Here is a 20,010-nt window from a genome sequence, read left to right on the forward strand (position 1 = left end):
TTTGGTGTGTTGAGGTGACCTATCTGACTTTCAGACAACATCTTTGATCATCGGGCAGCTGCTATCCACCCAAAACTCACACAGTCCTGGAGCAAGTATATTCCTGTACAAGTATGTTTGCAATGCAGGGTCAAAATGCAGAAAGTCAGAATTCAATCTTAGTATTCTAGTTATCCTTAAATCAGGCACAAATTGGAAGATCTCTGTTTACCTGAGTAGAATAACCCAGTACAAAAAGACATGGAAAATAAACATTTTAAAGAAGTACAGGAAGGGAATGGGATTGAGAATGAGTTTTTGAAATTATCATTACGTTCAAGGTGTATAGTTTATTATTATTAACGGGTGTAGTAGTGCTTTGGAATTAATATCTTGCTAACACTGGGCCAATATTATGTACCTCAAATAGTCAGGCGATCCCCTCATTAAAAATGATTTCATTGTGTATTATGGTTACAACATATAAAAATTATGAAGAGTTAATTATTTATTGAATGGGGATTAAAGGGGCAGGAGGAGAAACATTTTTACTTCTTCCTACTCCTTTTCGAACACGAACTGTTTATGTAGGACTTAATGCTTCCTACCTGATCCAGTTTCCAGTGGAACTCGGCAGGTCTGAACGTGTCCACCTGAGTAAAGTCCCTCCTTAGCAGAAACACTAGGCGGCAATTGTGGACATACAGGGAGTAGTGGTGGCGATTCATCTCTGTAGATGGGAAAGAATGAAAGAATTGGAGAAAAAACCCACACATCTATTGGAATATTTATAAGGAAAATTCTCGCTCAGAGCAAAGTCAGCGGTTTTGTAAGTTACTTTGTCATGCAGTACCATTGCAAATACAAGCTTAAATTAATGGCTTGGTTTCTCCCCCAAGCCTCATAGTATATAGTAGAACTGGTTTGTTTAGGAACAATTAATCTATATAAATGCATTTTCATTTCACATGAGAAGAGTCGATGTGTTTACACTCACCTATCTTGTCAGAATTACAAAGAAGGGTCTCCTTTTCAGCCCTGATACCAGGGCTGGGCCCATGCTTCATCCAGGTTGCTATCGTGAACTGGTCCGTCAAGTTCTGGGGCACCACCAAGTCTGGTATTTTAGCTGCCTGGTGACCATCAAACCTAAAAATTAAGTCACTGTCTCTCCCACTGTCTGTCATCAGAGAAGCTGTCCAGTTCGTGGTAGCGGAGGGGGCAGGCAGAAGATCAGTGCTGCCTGATGAGGCTCCTAGAGTCATTGCCGTTGGAACAGAAGGATTTGACAGAAAAATTAAAGAGAAGTGTCATAAACAATCACAGTAGATGTGTCATTGATTGCTCCAACCTTGGCTATGATTACTTTACTGCGTAAAGCAGATGGCACGGCTTAATACATAATCAATGGTCCAGAATTGATAGACTGTGACTATTGATTCATGGCAAATGAAATTGACTTTCCAGAGGAGAGATGTGAGTCAAACATTGTAAAATGAGGTGGCTGCCGTCTGTTCATGAGTTACACAAAAGACATGCAGCAAGGACGAACTGAAGCACCCAATCACATAAATTGTTTACTTTTGTTACTTGACCTTTTTAAGTCTTCCTAAGTACTCATCATCATTGTATTGAGTCATACCCCATTCTAATCTTCCCTCGAAAAGCAACTTGATCGTCCCTGACATTCATAATCAAATAATTTCAACGAATTGAGTCCTGGGAAGTCTTTGTCCCGTATGTCACCTTGACATACATTTCGTGCCGTATCTTCAGATAAAAACACGCCACAAAACTGTGCTAAATGAAGATTACAATGCAGACCTGACAATTCCTGCTTATGATAAAACATTTTTCGTGCATCGTATTTGATGTTTCCTCTCTCCTGCGCCATGTTTCTTCAGGCCGTACACGAGACAGCCTCAACATTCTCGCTCTATTACGTAATTAGATTCCTTCAATAAATAAATATACATTGACTTTCCCAGCACGTAGCTGCAGCCTTTTCCCTGCTGTTGTTGGACGTAATATGAAATTGATTAGGCCTTAAAAAGGCAATTAAAATCAGTTTTTCTTGCTATCACATAATTATTATGCGATATCTGCAAAGGACTCCGTAGTGATAAATCATGCATGCACTGGCTAGCCAGTAAAAGCAATGCAGAGGTTGTTAGATTAAGTGGAAATAGCTAATTTTGAAATATCTTAGTTAGATATCATGGTAGCACCCCATGAATTATTGGATCAGCAAAACTGGTTTCCTAGCTAGAAAGTTTGGCAACATCTTCAGTGGCAGGTATCACGGGGGTGACAGTTTTTCAATCAAATTTAAGTTATTTTGTTGAAGAAGTGGTTCACTAAGCAAAATGTGTGCAGACACTGCAAATTGGGTAGCCATTACTATAGACAGCAATCTTTTTTTTCCACAATACTTCCTTGACCCATGTGCCACACTCCCCCAGATCTTCATTCAAATTGGTTGAGTTGCTTTTATGTAACCCTGCCATGTAACAAACTAATTAATCAACAAAATGGTGATGAAAGAAAAACCTTGCACTTTTGGCACCATAACATAAATTCAATCTATCTGGTGGATTAGCTTGATCCAATTCACAGAATGAAAGTTCATTTCATGAACCCTGGCATTAACATTCCACAATTATATTGTCACCTTTCAAGTCAACCATCTGCGAGGTTACGTAATTCAAAATTTAAGGAGGAAAAGTGGCTGGAAGTCATCAAAATACAGGTTGAAGAGAAAAAAAATATTTTTTTAAAAGCCACACTGTCAAAGCCCAATTGGACTATGTAATTTATGACCAAGGACAAACTGTAGAACCAACCACATAGTTTTTGTAGGGACTTCTCAGAGTAGGTCTCACGGTCACATCCCTTTCCAATGTGATTGGTCAGCAGCTCAACTGTAGTTCTCGCAGAAGATAGCAGCCCACCACATGTCTCCAGATGCATTTGAGGAAACAGCGGTTTGCTTCCTGTTCCGGGCTCGTAGTCAACTCGTTTATTCCAGCCTAGAGAGTTGGAGTTAGAATAACAAAGTATAAAAATATGATGCTAAGTAGTAAATTGAGTGCTCCTTCTGTTATCGTTCCCAATTAGGTGTGTTTTTACCTCTTAGATGTGAATCTTTTTCTGCAGGAGACAAATAATTTTGCGTTCAAGTGTATTAAAAACATTTTTGTTGATTATTTAATTGATCATTTATAATTGTTAGAAATGTTTATTTAGAATTGTTAAAAAAAACATCTAGGGAATATCACACTGAGGGACTGAAGCAGTTTGAAACAAATTCAGTTACTGCTTGTTTTTTTTTTCTTTCAAATGTAAAAGCCGATATCTTATTTTGACACACAAGCTAAATCAGCCTGTTTTTATGAATGACTGAAATTAGATGATTTGGACAATTTTAAGTAAAACAATGGCTCTGAACGATTACTCAATTGTTAAAATAGATGTCAATTAATTTGATAATCGATTACTTATTGATTAATCAGTCAATTTTTACACCTCTACCTGAAACCTCCCATTTTTCTAACTTGAACGTGCCTAAATGAATTACCATCCAACTTTCATTGTACCCACTCATTCACCTATTTATGCAGAGCATTAGAATGATCCCTTGCAAGCTGATAGGGGAGCATCACACAATGCTGACTACAGAAAGGAAGAGAGATGTGTTTTGCTCACCAGTCTGTTGAATCTGTCATGTTTTCACTACCTCAAACACTCTCCTCTGTAACTCATACACTGGCTGCACCTGTCTTGCACTTGATTTACCACTTGCAGACTGTGATTGCTGAGGGATGCTCAAGCATTTGCACTTGTGAGCTTGTCAGGAGGTGTGATGAAAGCAAAGCTGTCGTACAAATTTTCAACCAGTTTCTACACCACTTGTCCTCATAAGTTTTGCAGGTGAACCAGAACCCGTAACCGCTTCTTTTGGGTGAGAGACAGGTTATATCTTGAACTAGTCGCCAGTCATTCCAAGGGCACATACTGTGTAAATGAACTTTTTGTGTACTTTTTCACAATTATGAATCCTTTCTGTCATTTTACCTACTACGCATATTTTTCTAAGGTGGAAGGAAGTCAGAATACCCAGACAAATCCCAGGTTTTTATTGCGAACCACTCAATTGTGAGGCGGATGTCTCATATACAACCAATGATAAAAATATGAGACCACCCTTGTTTCTTGATACACATTTAATGGCACCTGACGTTAAAATGAACAAGACTGACCGATGGTTGTTATTATATTGGTGTGGCTGATAGATAAGCTTACTTTACGTAGATGCCATCACAATTTACTTTTTTCATCAATCGCGCATCAGGAACATTTGGATTTCCAAGATGGCAATTCTTACAGATCCTGTCAGCACAGAGTATTGAGATAGTGGGCATAGCAAAAGAAACTTGTGAAACTTAGCAAAAGGTTGGTGTGAACGCATTTTATTTGTGGATTTTTACATCTGGAAATAACTTTGGGGCAGTAACAGCAATACTATATATATATTTTTAAATACTTTCTAAAATGCTTCTATTGATCTGAGACAGTATTGCGTTTTATAGACAACAATACTGTACCCGTATATGGTATTGATGTTTCAACGAGATAGCAGTGGGCTATTATGTATCCTTTATGTGTGGTGAACCTCAGCATGGGCTAAAAGAATGCATTTTGCTTTCTGCTGTGTTGGGTGTGTGCCTGCAGTAGACTTCATAAAATTCGCAAAGCAAGCCCCAAAATTCTTTTCTATGTGAATAGGAAGCAAGGCAGGCATAAAAACAGTCCTGTGGTGCTGAGTGCAGATGTACTACTTATTCTCTGTGGAAGCAATCATTAAAGCTTGAGTGTGTGCTACTTTTATGTGCTTGATCTTACCTTTTAGTCAAGGATTCGTTTAATGCTCTTTTAAATTGTTGTTGTTTGATATATATTTTCATATGTCGAATGTAAAGGTCATTTTATTTGTAAAAGGCAATTGCTGTACAGCATATGTTATGAAAACAAACACCTCGGTATAGTCATCAGTTTATATCTCTATCTTTAATGTTTATATATTGCTGATTTTTATTATTTATTGTGAACACATAAAAGGTTTCTCTCAACATACGTGCCAAGAGATAGTTGATTGATTTATTATTTGAGGGCAGGAACCTCAAACTGTGACATTTTCAATTCTTATTTATCGTAGTGATCACATTGACCTTTAAAAGTAGCTTTTATTTGGCCTTGTCTATTTTTGTGCATTGATTTCCTTGCTGTTATCATACGTATATAATTATTGATAACAAAAAACAAAGCCCTGCTAACATTAAAGACCTAGAGCTCAAAAACAGTCAAATATTTTGTGGAAATATTAAGAGCTTTGAAGAAACATCTGTATTGTTTAAAAATGTGGGGTGTGACTACTTGCCAAGACACAAACTATGTATCGAGTGTTGAAGTACTAATCATACATGCAAAGCTCAATCTATTATTAGGCTTCGGATCCTGTAAGTACTCTGTATAGTACCAAATCATTATAAATTGTGGAAAGAAATGTGTACATTTTTTTCAATCATCCTGACCTGGAAAAACCTTACATTTTACGAATAAAAACATCAGTAGTGTCCAAAGGAAGTGTAGTATGTCAATTATTTCATACATAGGTTAAATCAAGATGAATAATTATCAGTCTTCTGAAGCCGGTAATATACACTTCTCATGACAAGGAAGGTCAAAAGAGTATATGATAAAGAATTGTACAGCTGTCGGTAGATATAGAGGCAGCGGATGAAAACAATAACGTGTGACAGTGACAAATTGTGTGAGCAATGAATAATGTGTGTGGTAGTAGTCATGTTTGTTTTCAGGTAAACTGGTGCATATTTTGCCACAGGGAGATGAGATGGAGCTCATTTAGGCCATTCAAAAATAAATTTTATTCAACCGTCCATTTTCGATGCAGCTTATCCTCGCTATGGTTGTGGGTGAGCTGGAGAGTAGTTTATTATTAACTACTGGCCCGTGGATCTAATCTGGCCCCTTGAATCGTCAAATCCAACCCGCAACTGAAATCCCTAATTATGAGGATCAAATAGAAAATATCTGTTTAAAAGAAAGCTCAGAAAGTCCTTCAGTTCTGTTATAAAATGGAAAAAAATATATATAATTTAAAGTTTAAAAACACACAAACAAACTATCTAGACTGATAGCGCCGTGACTAAGAGGAGTGAACTTATGTCTGTGACATCAGGTACTAAATTCGTTATACAATAAGTGGAATAGCAGTACAAAAATTGAAAGAAGCAGGGTTGCATCTTTATTTTCTCCATCTTGAGGAGCAACATTCATCTAATTCAAGGCGTGTAAGTATACGAAGAACGTGACTGGGTGCAACCGGATAAATTTCACATTGGCAATGGTGTCTTTTTCTTCCCATTTTGCTCAAGATGGCAGAAGACTAAATGGACCACTTGGCATGTTTTCTATCACCTCAGGGGATATCCAGGGGGAATCCACAGCTTGTTGGGATATACTCTGTAATCCCCCCCAGCATGTCTGCCGCAGGGTCTTGGCTCTCTACTTCTTAGGTCGTCATGCACCTTTTCCCCAAAGCTCAAAGACATTAGCAAGGGTCAGAATCCAATTCCCTTTGTGAGAATTCCCATCACTTTGTAAGAACTCCCATCACTATCGTGGCTGACGTTGACAGAATACGCTGATGAGAACATTACATTTGGTCTTACGAACTACTGAGTTGGTATTATATTATGAATATCAATTAGCTGAAATCCCTTGAGTTTGAGGTTTTTGCTCTCACACTGTTGGTTTAGAGTGCCTGGTTTCATTTATCCAAGGGGGAAATTTACTAAATGACAACTAGTTTTTAGGTTGCTCATGTTCTTGCACATCTACTTGGTTCATTTTTTTGCAATAGCTGATGAAGAATGAAATTATTATTAATAGTTTTATGATATTTGCTCTGAAGTGAACGTGTTTAGCAATCGTGTACAAGTATAATGTTTCCATTTATTCCTTCGTTCGTTCGTTCTTTCGTTCATTCATTTAGTCTGGGTTTAGGATTTTTAAATTATGTCGTTTGTTATCTTGTTTTTGTGTGCCTTGCCCTCTATGTGCTCCTTCTGCAACATTCATTTCCATTTAAGGGACAATGAAGAGCTTCTGATCTAATTTTGTACAGTGGGAGCAAGAGAGAATGCACAATCAAAATCAAAAAAGCCAAAGCCTGAGATTCTACCAAAAACATGAACCTTGTTGCTGAGGTTAGGGCCAAATTGTCAAAAGCATAGTATGTCAAGTTAAAAAAAGGTCAGCTCAGTCAGTCTGCAATTATGATTTCACATTTGACAATAAATCTCATTTTCTCATGTTATGAAATGGAAAATGAAAAAGAGAGCCTCAGACATTTTGACAGAATACTGCAAGCACTGCTTTTCTAATGCTACAGCCCCAAGGCCTATTAAAAATCCCCTGATCTGTGGCGGTGACATTTTCTTCTCCCTCTCCATTTATCCCTCCTGCCAACCATGGCTCAAAGGGACAAATGCCCTTTCATCTAGGGAAACTGTGTCTATGTTTGTATATCTGACAATCCCCAAATGAAAAAAAGCACACAGATGTTGAAAGGATTGTCACTGTCATTAGATTGAGAGTCATTGTGAAGAGACTTGGCTGCGTCATATTAGCATTTATTTTTGTAAGACATTCCGTGTTGTGGTTTGACACTGAGCGTCTACCCTCACACCCAGCTCTCCCACATTCTCAGATGATTTTTTTCCATTATTTTGATGGCAATAGATGTTTGCTGTGTCCACATGTTTATTTCTGTAGAATGCTGAGTTTCACGAGTGTCTGCATTATTGCATTCTTTAGTTTGAAGTGTTTGTTTCCAATTTGTACTATCCTTGTTAAGTTTCTTCACCCTTTGGCATTAAATACAGCAATAGATGCACATCACAGTATGGTGCCCAGTGTTGTCACTAAGGCGGGGACCAATTACATGTTCACACTGAAACTGACAGCAAATAAGGGAACAATTCATTGTGTTCTTTTCTTGTTTGTTTTCTCTTGCAAATTGCTGTTTGATTCTGTGACCTGATTTCTCTTCTCTCTTCTTTAAAAAATAAAATAAAATCAAAGCCTAGTATTCTGCAGCTTATAGTGCACAGCAAAATGTACTGAACAAATAATTAAGGAGCGGGGTGTGCCAGAAAGATCTTTAAATGTTAGTCCCCGATTTTCTCATTGAATCATTCCAGACACCAATTCATGTGCTGACGCTCGCGTTGAGAAGCCCGATTGCCAAGCTGAAAGAGAGAGCCACCCGCTGTGTACTAGGGCCTTTATTTTCCACAGGTAAACATTGGGTGGCCATAAATGCCTTGATAATAAGAAATCCCATGCATCAGTCAGTCATTGATAGAGAAACAATGATTGCACATGGTTGCAAAAGCATCTCTCTCTCTCTCTGTCCCTCTCTCGCTCTCTCATTTCCCGTTCTGCTGTTCCATTGAATCTACAGTTATTGTGCGTACAGACACTTTGCATTACTCTTGTTAGAGCTGTCATGACAGCTCTCTGATGTACAAAGAGCCATCTTGACTGTGTCAGGGTGCACTTTCTAAAGTGCTGTTGATCACAGAAAAGAAACTTGACAAGACAATTCTTTAGGGAAGAATGGAGAGAAATCAAGAGAAGAGGCTTTTTGGGTCTGGCAGAGGAAAAACTGAAATGTGGAAGACAGCAAAGGGATTAGAAACTGAGAAAATAGAACCATGTTTACTTCAGCAAGCGGAGAAACACAAATAATGTAAATAATCACATCTGTGTTGCTGCAAGGATAAAAAAAAGCCTAAACAGCTCTTCTTTTTGTGCCACCCTTCTTCCTATAGTTCTAAAACACACAAACAAGCTTGCACTGAAAGGCATCGACCTCAAATGAACAAAGGCATCTGCAATTCTGAACATTCAAACGCCTACAATTCTTGTGCACAAACGAGAGGTAAAAAGACATCTTACCCTGCCAACCGGGTTTGCAGACAGGCTTGACGTCAATTCGCACAGGGATGCTGTGCAAGGCTCTCTTCTGACCACAGTCCCAAGCCGTCACATGTATCTCGTATTGCTGCTTCCGGTCATAGATCAGCTTCTCTGTGTTTCGGATGTTACCTGGTCACAGAAAGGTCACCAGCAAATCCATTATGAAATGGAACACACAAAATAGATAGAGACAGCAGATGAATGATGCATTAGAAAACACAACCTTGGATGATGCACAGGAAATATAAATTAGTATTTTACAGATTGAGGATGCTGAATGTAAAAAGTGATTCCTTCTTTGTATCACTTTGTAAATCTGAACAGAAGAAAATTATCAGGCTGTGAGGGCTTGGTTACTTTTTGTGATCTTAAGACCCATTGTCAGTCAGTTCGAACTCATTAAGTACACATATAATTTATAATATAACATAGTAGTATAGTATAATATAAGTACATATACAGTGGGGCAAAAAAATATATTTAGTCAGTCACCAATTTTGCAAGTTCTCCCACTTACAAGATGAGAGATGGCTCTAATTTTCATCATAAGTACACTTCATCTATAAGAGACAAAAAGAAAAAAAATCCAGAAAATCACAAGATTTTATTTGCAAATTGTGGTGGAAAATAAATATTTGGTCAATAATGGCCTCGATCTGGGGCTCCACGCACGAGCTCACCCTGTGGGGTCAAAATGATCACAAGAATGGCGAGTAAGAATCCCAGAACCACACGGGGGGGACCTAGTGAATGACCTGCAGAGAGCTGGGACCAAAGTAACAAAGACTACCATCTACTACGTCGCCAGGGACTCAAATCCTGGAATTCCAGATGTGTCCCCCTGCTTAAGCTGGATGGTCCAGAAAAGGATTGGGAGAGTGTCATATGAAATGTCGAACTTCAGATTTAATTTGAAGCCTACTCTATTTTGAAATATCATTCCTATTATAATTCATGGCATCAATGCATAATTATTTTGTGCTAAAATTATATCCATTTTGGATACATTGTTGCAATTGCAATGAGAAGAGTATTGCTTGAAATCTCTCTTCCACCTTGGTTTACCATCATATTGGTGGACTGGATGACTCTACAGTAGGTTACTCCCATGTTGTTTTGTGAGTGTCGGTGCGTGGTGCATGCTTCATTTCTCTTGCTCACAGAAATGTTAGAACGACAATGCATATTTAAATAGACAGTTTTAGAGTATCACCTACGTATGACCTCTAAAGAATCCACAAAACGTCTGCAAAAGCAAAAATCCCCCATGCAGATCAATACTCGTAAAAAAAATAGTCTGTTCTATTATATTTTGAAATATAGACAAAAATGAAAAATTCCTGCTCTACCCTAGTTCAATGGTTCAAGAAAGCCAAACGCTAAATACACAACTGAAACACTAATAAAATGACCCTAAGACATTACTGGAGATCTTTGAAAGGAGGGATTATACCGTAGGGGTACATACAATGTCCCAACCCCCTACAACTGGACTAGATCACATATATTCAGCAAGATGGAGGATGTCAGCCAACCTCTTTCAATTACAACAGCAACTAATCCATGTCAATAGTTAGTGCTTGTTGTGAGTACAAGAAAGGGTGGCCATCCAGTAAATTACTACTTTTTTTTCTCGTGCTCCTTCGCTCTCTCAACACGCACACACGCACACTGCAAAGAAAGTCTTGTTTGTGAAATTGAGGAGGTGTTTGAAACATTCACCTGACCTGTAGTCAATGCATCTTCAATTAACAAAGTTCTGATGGTGCACTGCTTCCTGCTCCTCAGACGTTAAATGGATAGACTAAAATTTCCTTGAAACTATCCAGAAATTATTCTCCATAGCCTCACCAAACTCCTCCTACACCATAGATTTGGCTTGAATGTTCGTCATGGAAAATCGGTGTGGAGCACAGAAGTCCAAAAACAAAATATGATCATTGGGACATATACCGTATTTTCCGGACTATAAGGCGCACCGGACGATAAGGCGCACCTTCAATGAACGACCCATTTTAAAACGTTGTCCTTATATAAGGCGCACCGGACTATAAAGCGCACCATTAATGCATCATGTCAGATTTTTAATCCAAATCAAATCATTCTCCATTTTCTTTTTTATTTCAACTTCAGACGCAACAAATTATTTTATAATCACAAAAATAATGAGCCATAGTCTTTTTGAGTCATGATTCATAGTCTGCAGCGGGCCACTTATGATTGATTTCATGACACAATGCTTTGGGCCAGTTTAAATTTAGGAATTTGGTCCATATATAAGGCACACCGGACTATAAGGAGCACTGTCGGCCTTTGAGAAAATCTTACGTTTTTAGGTGCGCCTTATAGTCCGGAAAATATGGTATACAAAACTCGACCATCAACCACAACAGAGGAGAAGCAGAGTGACTGCAGTGTATATTCTAAAATGTGAAGTCTTCTCATTGATATGATGAGCCACTCCAAGGCGTGGTAACAATGGAAATATATTCCAATCACCTCCTGGATTTTCAGCCTTTGGCCTTTTGCAAACTGTTCCTATCCACTCTTTCCTTCATGGATTTGTGAAACAAATGATCGGGTGTGTCATGTCACGCACTAGTAGAATCAATTCCTTGTTTTGCTTTGAACCCTATAGACAGAAGGAAAAGAAAAGAATACAAGGGGGCATTTTTCAGACCTATTTGTATTCATCCCCTGCTAAAGGTCAGTGTTGATTTCTTTGGCACTCACTGCTACTACACTGCCTCCGCCCTCCATCCTCTTTCTTTTTTCACTGAAGTGCTTTTGAGTTCAAGAGCTCTGAGAGGCTTTCCTAAGCAGTCAGTGGCTGAACAAGGCCTCCTAAAATGGAGAAAAAAAGAGCCTCCTCCTGCATCATTAACAGCTCAATATGAACCCTGACTCAAACCTTCACACATTTTATTACACCACCACAACAAAGACGGCAACACTTAGTAACTTGCAATAAAGACTGAAAATACACAAATATAAGTACTACACTAAAAAGGTTATTTTCCAAGAAGAGTTTCTTTGTACTTAGCAATCTATTGGCAGTTATACTTTAATGTTCTTTTATGTTAAATCACCAGTAAATATAAATTCTTTGTAGGGGTCTTTTCTGGAGAATGACATTTTGATTACTGTAAACAAAATCAAAACACAATAAGTATTTATTTACTGACTATGTTTTGGCTATATTACATATTTTAAGTGTCATAAAGGATCATATGAATATTATTTCAATATTTTATGCTCCCATTTTTCATAAGCTGATGTGAAATGTCAGAGACTTTTACAATGTTCGCAAAAGGACGATTTCTTTACTCTCAAATATTGTCCATAAATTTGTCTTTTGAGTGAACATTAAAGTTACAAAACAGCAGATGTGATATTATTCTGATGACAACTTACCATTGCGGTCTATAGCGAAGGGTGTGTTAGTTGTAGTAATCTGGTAGTTACAAATTTGGCTGTATTGAGGGGAACAGTCCTGATCTGTGGCTTCCACTTGGAGGATGCTGTCATAAATCTTGCCTTCTGTCACTGCAGCTTGATACTCGGGCTGCCGGAACACTGGAGCAAATTCATTGACATCGTTGACTTGAATATGGACCACCGCCCTGCAAACAACAGATGAAGGAAATGGATTTTAACTTAACTGCTTAGATGAGTTGTTCACAAAGAATGCAGTGCGCCCCTATTATGGTGCCCGGCGAAAGTGTGGCTTGGTTGAACTGGGTGAAGTTTTCTTTCTTTTTGTATTTTCGTCGACATGTGCAGGTAGAAATGGGTGTTTGCACCATCACAGCTTGTTTGCCGGCTAATGGAAGAGGAAAATTAGTGTACGGAGAAAAGAAAATGCCCTTGGTCCACCAAAATACTAAGAACGTTTTTTACGCAGAGTACACATCCTATCTATGAAAATAGAACCCTATATTTTGAAAAAAAAAGCTTCTTTTTTTTTGTCACGACTGGTGGATTATACAAGATGTTTTGCTATCAGTAAAAATAAAACGGTAGTACTGAGCTATGGTGAAAGTAAAAAAATATATATTTTTACTTTGACCATAGCCCAGTACTACCGTTTCATTTTCACTGATAGCAAAACATCTTGAATCTTGGATTAGTCCCGAAAGCAGCAGAAACGGAAGACAAAAAGATTAATACAGAGCAATATTCACTCAAATCCTTATTTGTGAGCTGTCACCGTCGTTGGCATTGCACTTAAATAAATGTGCTAAATAATGGAAGCTTGGGCATTGATTGCTTTGGGTACCAAGTGCTTTTATAAGAACAATGTATATGAAAATGTGTGATTGTTTACTGCAAGCCAGCAAAATAAAAAATAAAATGCTTTCGTAGAGCTTTTATCTTTTTTAGCCACACCTAGCAGAAAAGAGAAGATCAAAAAATCAATTTTTGAACTTGTTAACATCAACTTTGCAAGGCAAGAGCAAGAATGATGTACTTGGAGGCTGAGGATGATACATATTTCAAGTAACAAAATGGAATTGTCATTGAGGCAGCGCAAGTAAATTAACTGTTATAATAAGTCATAAATATCTCAACAAACATGAGCAACTATAATCCAGGCCAGCAAAGGATAACACGGTTGAAAGACTGAGCATGGTTTTCATTCTGCTGTATACACATGCACGACACATCATCAGTTGCCTGTGAATGATAATTTTATTTAAAAAAAAAAAAAGTTGCAATGAGAATACTCAAGTAGGTCATTCAATATTTAATTAGACTACTTGATGACATCCCTAGTTAAACATTTTCTAATTTCACATCTATTTGATTGATATCACATTAGTGTGTACGGGAATTGTTACTAGAAATTCGTTTTATTCTTACGCTAAAGCCAGCACACGAATATATATGATATACATATAAAGCAATGCTGACTATACAGTATGATAGTTATAGGAACTGGCAGGTTGTGGGCGCATTGTATAAAGACTAGCAATTTTATTCTATCTTTTGACAGATGGAATAAAAGATGTATTTGATAGTTTGTGGTTGAAGTCTTGAACGTAATGTCAATGATGTCAGTGTCAAAGTCAAGTTTTGTGTTGCACTCTTGTGTACCAGATAATGAGGAACATAATTGGCATTAAATGTGATGCATGGTTTGGAATATGTGCAGGAAGCACTCTGAAGTTATCCTTGCTTCAGCTCCAATAAGGTTGGCAGTGCAGTCTACAGGATGCAAAAGCAAAGCCCTCTGCCACACCTCCCACCTTTAGTATTTCAGCTCCTTGAACAAATGTTGTTCTTGTTCAATCCACTTTGACCTGATGTCTACGTATTTTTATTTGTTTTGACATACTGTATTTACAGTTCCAGTTAACTCAGGTTGTCTTGGGCTTGAGCACACAATTCATCTTCTTATGCAGGAAACATGGTGCAATGAAGAAGAATGTTTAAATTGAGGGATAAGTATAGGTATTGAGATTTTTTTTTTTAAATGTCATTCGGTCCAATAGTCTAAATCCTCCCTGAAAAATTCAGTTCTCTGGTACCTCTTTTTCCAATCTACAGCTCAGTGTGTGTTATTCTTTCACTTGTGAAAACATCTTACTAAACCTCCTCCTGGGAAAAAAAAAAATCTTACAGCGGTAAGAACTTTTGGGGTTTTTTTTTTGCATTTACATATGTCTTCCCCACATCGTTGAACATTTTCAAACATCTGCTGATCTATTGCAATATGCAATTGCATTTTAAATGTGACAATGAAACTGATGTCACTTTGTGTGTCTAATGAGAAGAAGCACAATACAGATGGCTCACTTCCTGCAGGCCCATATTCATAATTAAAACACAAAGACCAAATCTTGCTATTACATTGCATTGCTTGACAATAAACATGCTTATGCATGAGGTATTTTATTGTTGATAAATAGTTATCACTTCAACTAACAAGTTTTGACAGAATGAGGTTCCATTTAAATTATTGTCAGAGATTCTATAACGATAATTAAGTTCCCAATAGTTTTGCAGGAGTGGAGCTTCCCAGCCAAATTTATCATGACGGCTTATGTTAAAATATCACTGCTTTTGAATTCAGCAATTTAACAAAGTGCCCTCAAAGAGGCATAACATGGAGTTGCATAACAAACGAGGAACCTAATCAACCAAAACATGTAACGATATAGATTATACAAAGACAGACAGAATATTAAAAATTGCCGTTATTCCAATTTTAGGTTAATAAAGGCTGTGGTGGAAGGATTGTGAGTCAAATCAACTCTGTAATAAATACAGTGGCATCTAGTGGGACACGGCTTCAAATACAAAGTAATTCTGTAATATTGGTGACATCTCCACTATGAAATGACATGCGTGATGTAGTCGTACTCTGTCAATGTTTTTCGTATTTCCGACCACGTCTTTAGTGCATTTCTACCACTGCTGTTTTCCAGTTTACTACAATATTTTTAGAATAATGATAGTCTGAAAGTGATTGCCTGGGAACCAATCTAGAGGGTCCCAAAATCAGATGGGATAGGCTCCAGCATACTCGTGACCCTCGTGAGGATAAGCAGTTCAGAAAATTGATGAATTGATACTGAAAGTATCTGGGAGTGTACATGCATGACTCCATAATTGCCCTTCAGATAATTGCTAGGTGGGCTAATTAGCCTCTCTGGCAGATGGATTGGCCAGCAAGTGTCACCGATGATCATGATTGTTATATTGAATTTATTTGGGATAAGACTGTCTCCTGCACATTTGCTGAGAAGAACTAACCCAGTTCTATCCCGTTATGGCGGGGTGGTGTCCAAACCCGGTTCTCGGGAGCAACTGTCTTGCATGTTTTGCATGTCTCCCTGATTCAACACATTTTTTAAGATCATTATTAAGCTTTTTAAGGGTAAGCTGTTGAGCTGAGTGTTTGTATCAGGTGTGTTAGCGGACGGAGACATCTTAAATATGGAGGACAGCAGCCGTCAAGAAACAAACCTGGACGTGTCTGCCTTATGGGTTCTTGAGAATCCTGTGTTAGTGGGATGGCATGTGCTAGACACAAGCGATCAAATTGTATCATTGCATTTAAGAGGGGAAACGCTACAAATATTTTTGTCAGCCACACCATGAGATAAATGTATATAGACCACACAAGAAGGAGGGAGTAGTCCTTTGTTATCACGGAGGTGGTCATATTAAATATTAATGTATTGGCAACTATGGCAGAGACAGCGATGGAGGACAGACTCAGACAGCTGTATCCAGCCACAAAGAAGAACAAAGGGAAAGAGACGTAGAGCAGCAGACACGTGGCAAGTAGAGCAAAAAAGGATTGAGGAAAATTTCAAATCGTAAGGTGGTCTTCAGCCCACTTGTCCCTCAAAGTGGACATTACTTCATTTCTGTTGTCCACCTTTTGAACAAAGTGAATATTTGCCAGAGAAGACAACAATAGACAACATCATAAGAACACTCCCCAGATTGATGTCAAAGATTCGCAAACTTCCTCACAAAGCTGTCTGAATCAAAAAAGAAAATCTTTCAGTCAAACGGAATTCTCCCCATAACATTTCACACACACACATGCACGCACACACAAATCAAACTACTGGCTGTATTTTTTCCAATTGATTGAGGAAACGTGTTTAATATTTTAGTGACCAAGATGTGAAAATATGAAGCCTTGGAACGTCACACCATTGCAAAGAACTAAATACTCAGTCATTTTAAAACTTTCAGAAAGTAGTGGCTCTTCTTTTCTCTTTCACTCATTTCTTTCTTTCTTATATTTTGTCCAAGTTGAAGGAGTCTGAGAGCAAGCTTTAATCAATTTTGAAACTTTGTTTTTAGGCATGTATACATTCATCTACATTATCTTAATCTTTGCCCCATTATTTATGAGAGAGAGAATGGGATTGACTAAATAATGGCTGTAGATTTTGTTTTCCCATTTATATTGTGAGTACTTTTGCAAATTAATTAGTGTAGAAAAAGCACAAAGGGCATCACAGTGACATTTCATTTACTGGAACACTGAGTGTTCATACAATTTGCTATTAGCACATAAAAAAAAAGGTGGATATGACGCAACCTGTGTATTGTCTGGCCTTGATTGTTACGCATCACAATATTCTGAACATTTGTTTAAGATTTTTGAAATGTGTGCACAAATCCGACCTACTAAGGATATCCAGTATATTTAATATAGAAATCATTAGATTACATTTTCTTTGCTTATCATTATTTATACTGCTTATTGTTTTCAGGGTCACAGTGTGCCTGGTCTGATTGCAAGTCTCACAACGCATACTACAGTGTATAAATGACACTCGCATTCACTCCAGGAAATAAACCCCTACGGCCAGTATGAGTCACGTTAGCGAATTACATTAATACCGACCATACATTAAAAATGTAATAAAATAAACAATGACAGATATACCAGAGTGTAGCCTCAATGTTCCTTTTGTACGGTAATCTATTAAATGCTGAGTGTGTGCCTGTCTAAAAATCTATGTAAAAGTCGAGGCAGAGCTGTTAAAATGATCTCCATGTAAACCATACATTACTCTCAACTCTTTTACTTACTTGTGGGACTTCTTGCCCTCTGTGCCCCCTGGGCCTGAACCACAGTCATGAGCTTGAACGATGAAGGTGTACTCCTTCTGCCGTTCGCAGTCCACCAGGGAACGAGCCCTCAGTTGGCCCTCCCCGGATGTACCGTTCAGCACCACTGCCTTGAATGGAGCCTCCAACCCATGGATGTTGAACGCACAGATCTCCCCTGGGGACAAGAGAGAATATCAGCATCAGATGAGAAATGAATGTGAAAAGGTGACTGTGACGTATTACCCCCCATGATGAGTACTATCCTATAAAACAGCTAATGCCCCTTTGAAAACATTCATTCATTCATCTTCTGAGCCGCTGTACTGTTCATATCTCTTTTACAGTACTCCTGAATGTATGTTTTAATGCTGAGTATCAGCATACTCAAACAAGCCTGCCAGAGTATGTCAGCACTGTGTATTCTTGATTGTGAGATTACGATGAATTTGAGGATTAGTGATTATCATAATCATCTGGAAGATATATGAACAAGATAATGTCTTTATAAGACCCTAATCAGTCAAGATGAGCAACACTGATTGTACTGCATGGACAGACAAAAATTTGAAGGGCAGTCAGTTATCCCTGCCTCACGTATCACTTGACTCCACACCCCGATAAGTGCACAGCTACCCATTGAGAGGCAGGAGAAAGGGTGGGCGTTTTATAGCGTTGGCCGAAGCCGCCTGAGCTGAAGAACAGATGTTGGCACTTGGCAAAGACAGAAGAGCTTTCAAACGCTAATGGCTTTGTCGAAACTATTATCTAAATATGTCTGCCTGTCACATTGGGTTTTGAAACAGCACATTTATGGGGGAAATGTGTCTTTTTGAAGCTTGGCCATGCAAGACTAATGGATGCATATTAATGGCTATGGATTTTGCTCTGCTATATATTCAATAGTTTGGCAGCAATTTTCGTAATTTGTGTTATCACCGACCCACCATGAAAACTTTGCTAATAACCCAGTTGACTTTTCCGTTGAAATGTCCTCTATCTGTCTCATTCTTTGATGTGCTAATTCGATGTCTGTGTGGCGTCAAGTCTACCCGTTGGGCATCATTATTTTCATTTAATCACATTGAAGTGAATGCCTGTTTATTACTTATTGGCAATGTGTGCTCAGGAACTAAGCTCGAGTTTTGTCGATGTCATGTGTTGCTCAACACCTCATGGGAATCTGGCACCCGTCCACACTAGAGTGTCTGTGAGGACACTGAGCTCATTATCAGCGAAGGCAGCAGTGCTTTGCTGGCGATGAGGTTTGCAGAGTTGCAAGACTGTGACAAAGTATTCGGGGCCACTGCACCTCCAGGCCCCAAGTTATTATCAAACCTGACAGACCATCGACGATGAGCTGCAAGCGTCGATATATACTCGCATATGTTCGTAAGCTGCTTTTCTTTCCTGAAGTGTCACTCTTGCAAATAAGTGCATAGATTACACAGCCATTGGAGCTGTTAACTGGCCCTCAAAATGTTAGGAAAGAGAAAGAAAAACAAAGTCAGGGATTGGAAAGGAGGAGATGGAGGAGGATGTAAAATGGCCGTTGCCTCAAGCCAGATATGATCTCCCTCCGTATTTTGGAAAGTGACCAAAGCCGAGACATAGATACACACTCAAAATGTGCCAGTTTGGCAGCTTAAATCAGAGTTGTTATTCCTTTCATCCTCCTACCACTGGAATACGTCACATCAGCTCAAACAGAAGAGAAAATCAGATTACTGTCAGCAAATATATTATGCACCAGGCAATACTTGGCTCTCCCTATCATAATATTCAGACCTGCCGTTTTAAGCAAATCAGTCTAATTTGTAGAGGCGTTAGTGTAAGTGATTTTCACACTTGTCATGACTTCAGTATTTCTTATTTGGATTCAGCAAGCACTTATTAACTCAGCTATTAGTCAAGCACAGAAGTCACCATCTCCTTATCTCATTTGGTCACAAGCACACTTGGATCCATGGATTGTGCAATCAATCGACAGAGATGTCAGTCGTCTCTGCTGCGGCACAGAGACAGACTGTCAAGCCTTGAACTCTGCAATGTGGAAAAAATTGTAAATGCTTTGATTATGGTTGTCATGAAATTAGGCGCCCTCCAAGACTACAGAGTAGCTGTCCATCCTGGAGATAAGATTAAAACTAATTAAACCAGCACACTTTGATTTTGGATGTGTGGTATGTTTATGTACGTGTGCATATGCAGCAAGTGTGGTATGAGATTTCTCCATTAATTAAAGACACATAATTTTTCTACAACGTGCGTATGTGTCTGTGTGTGTGTGTGTGAGTGTGTTATGGAGGAGCATTAACCATGCTTTCTGACCCTAGTGTCACCTTCCTTTCCTGATCATTAAAAGGCTGTTCCCACACATTT

The 20,010-nt window shown here is 38.4% G+C and overlaps 1 protein-coding gene across 1 annotated transcript in view; it reads right to left on the reverse strand.

Annotated features, from left to right (window-relative positions):
- Window positions 1-587: 587 nt before the first annotated feature.
- LOC133148558 (calsyntenin-2-like) overlaps window positions 588-20,010 on the reverse strand; it is a gene marked incomplete at its 3' end in the record, with an annotated part of 97,918 nt that continues 78,495 nt past the window's right edge. Inside the window, exons 3-8 of the mRNA XM_061271589.1 lie at window positions 17,611-17,806; window positions 12,460-12,668; window positions 9,025-9,174; window positions 2,823-3,008; window positions 977-1,234; window positions 588-709 (exon numbers count right to left, since the gene is read on the reverse strand). Of these exons, the coding sequence (XP_061127573.1) occupies window positions 588-709; window positions 977-1,234; window positions 2,823-3,008; window positions 9,025-9,174; window positions 12,460-12,668; window positions 17,611-17,806 (1,121 nt within the window). The remainder of the gene's footprint in view (window positions 710-976; window positions 1,235-2,822; window positions 3,009-9,024; window positions 9,175-12,459; window positions 12,669-17,610; window positions 17,807-20,010) is intronic.

The sequence above is a fragment of the Syngnathus typhle genome, unplaced genomic scaffold (assembly GCF_033458585.1).
Source record: "Syngnathus typhle isolate RoL2023-S1 ecotype Sweden unplaced genomic scaffold, RoL_Styp_1.0 HiC_scaffold_113, whole genome shotgun sequence".
In the NCBI taxonomy this organism is placed as follows: domain Eukaryota; kingdom Metazoa; phylum Chordata; class Actinopteri; order Syngnathiformes; family Syngnathidae; genus Syngnathus; species Syngnathus typhle.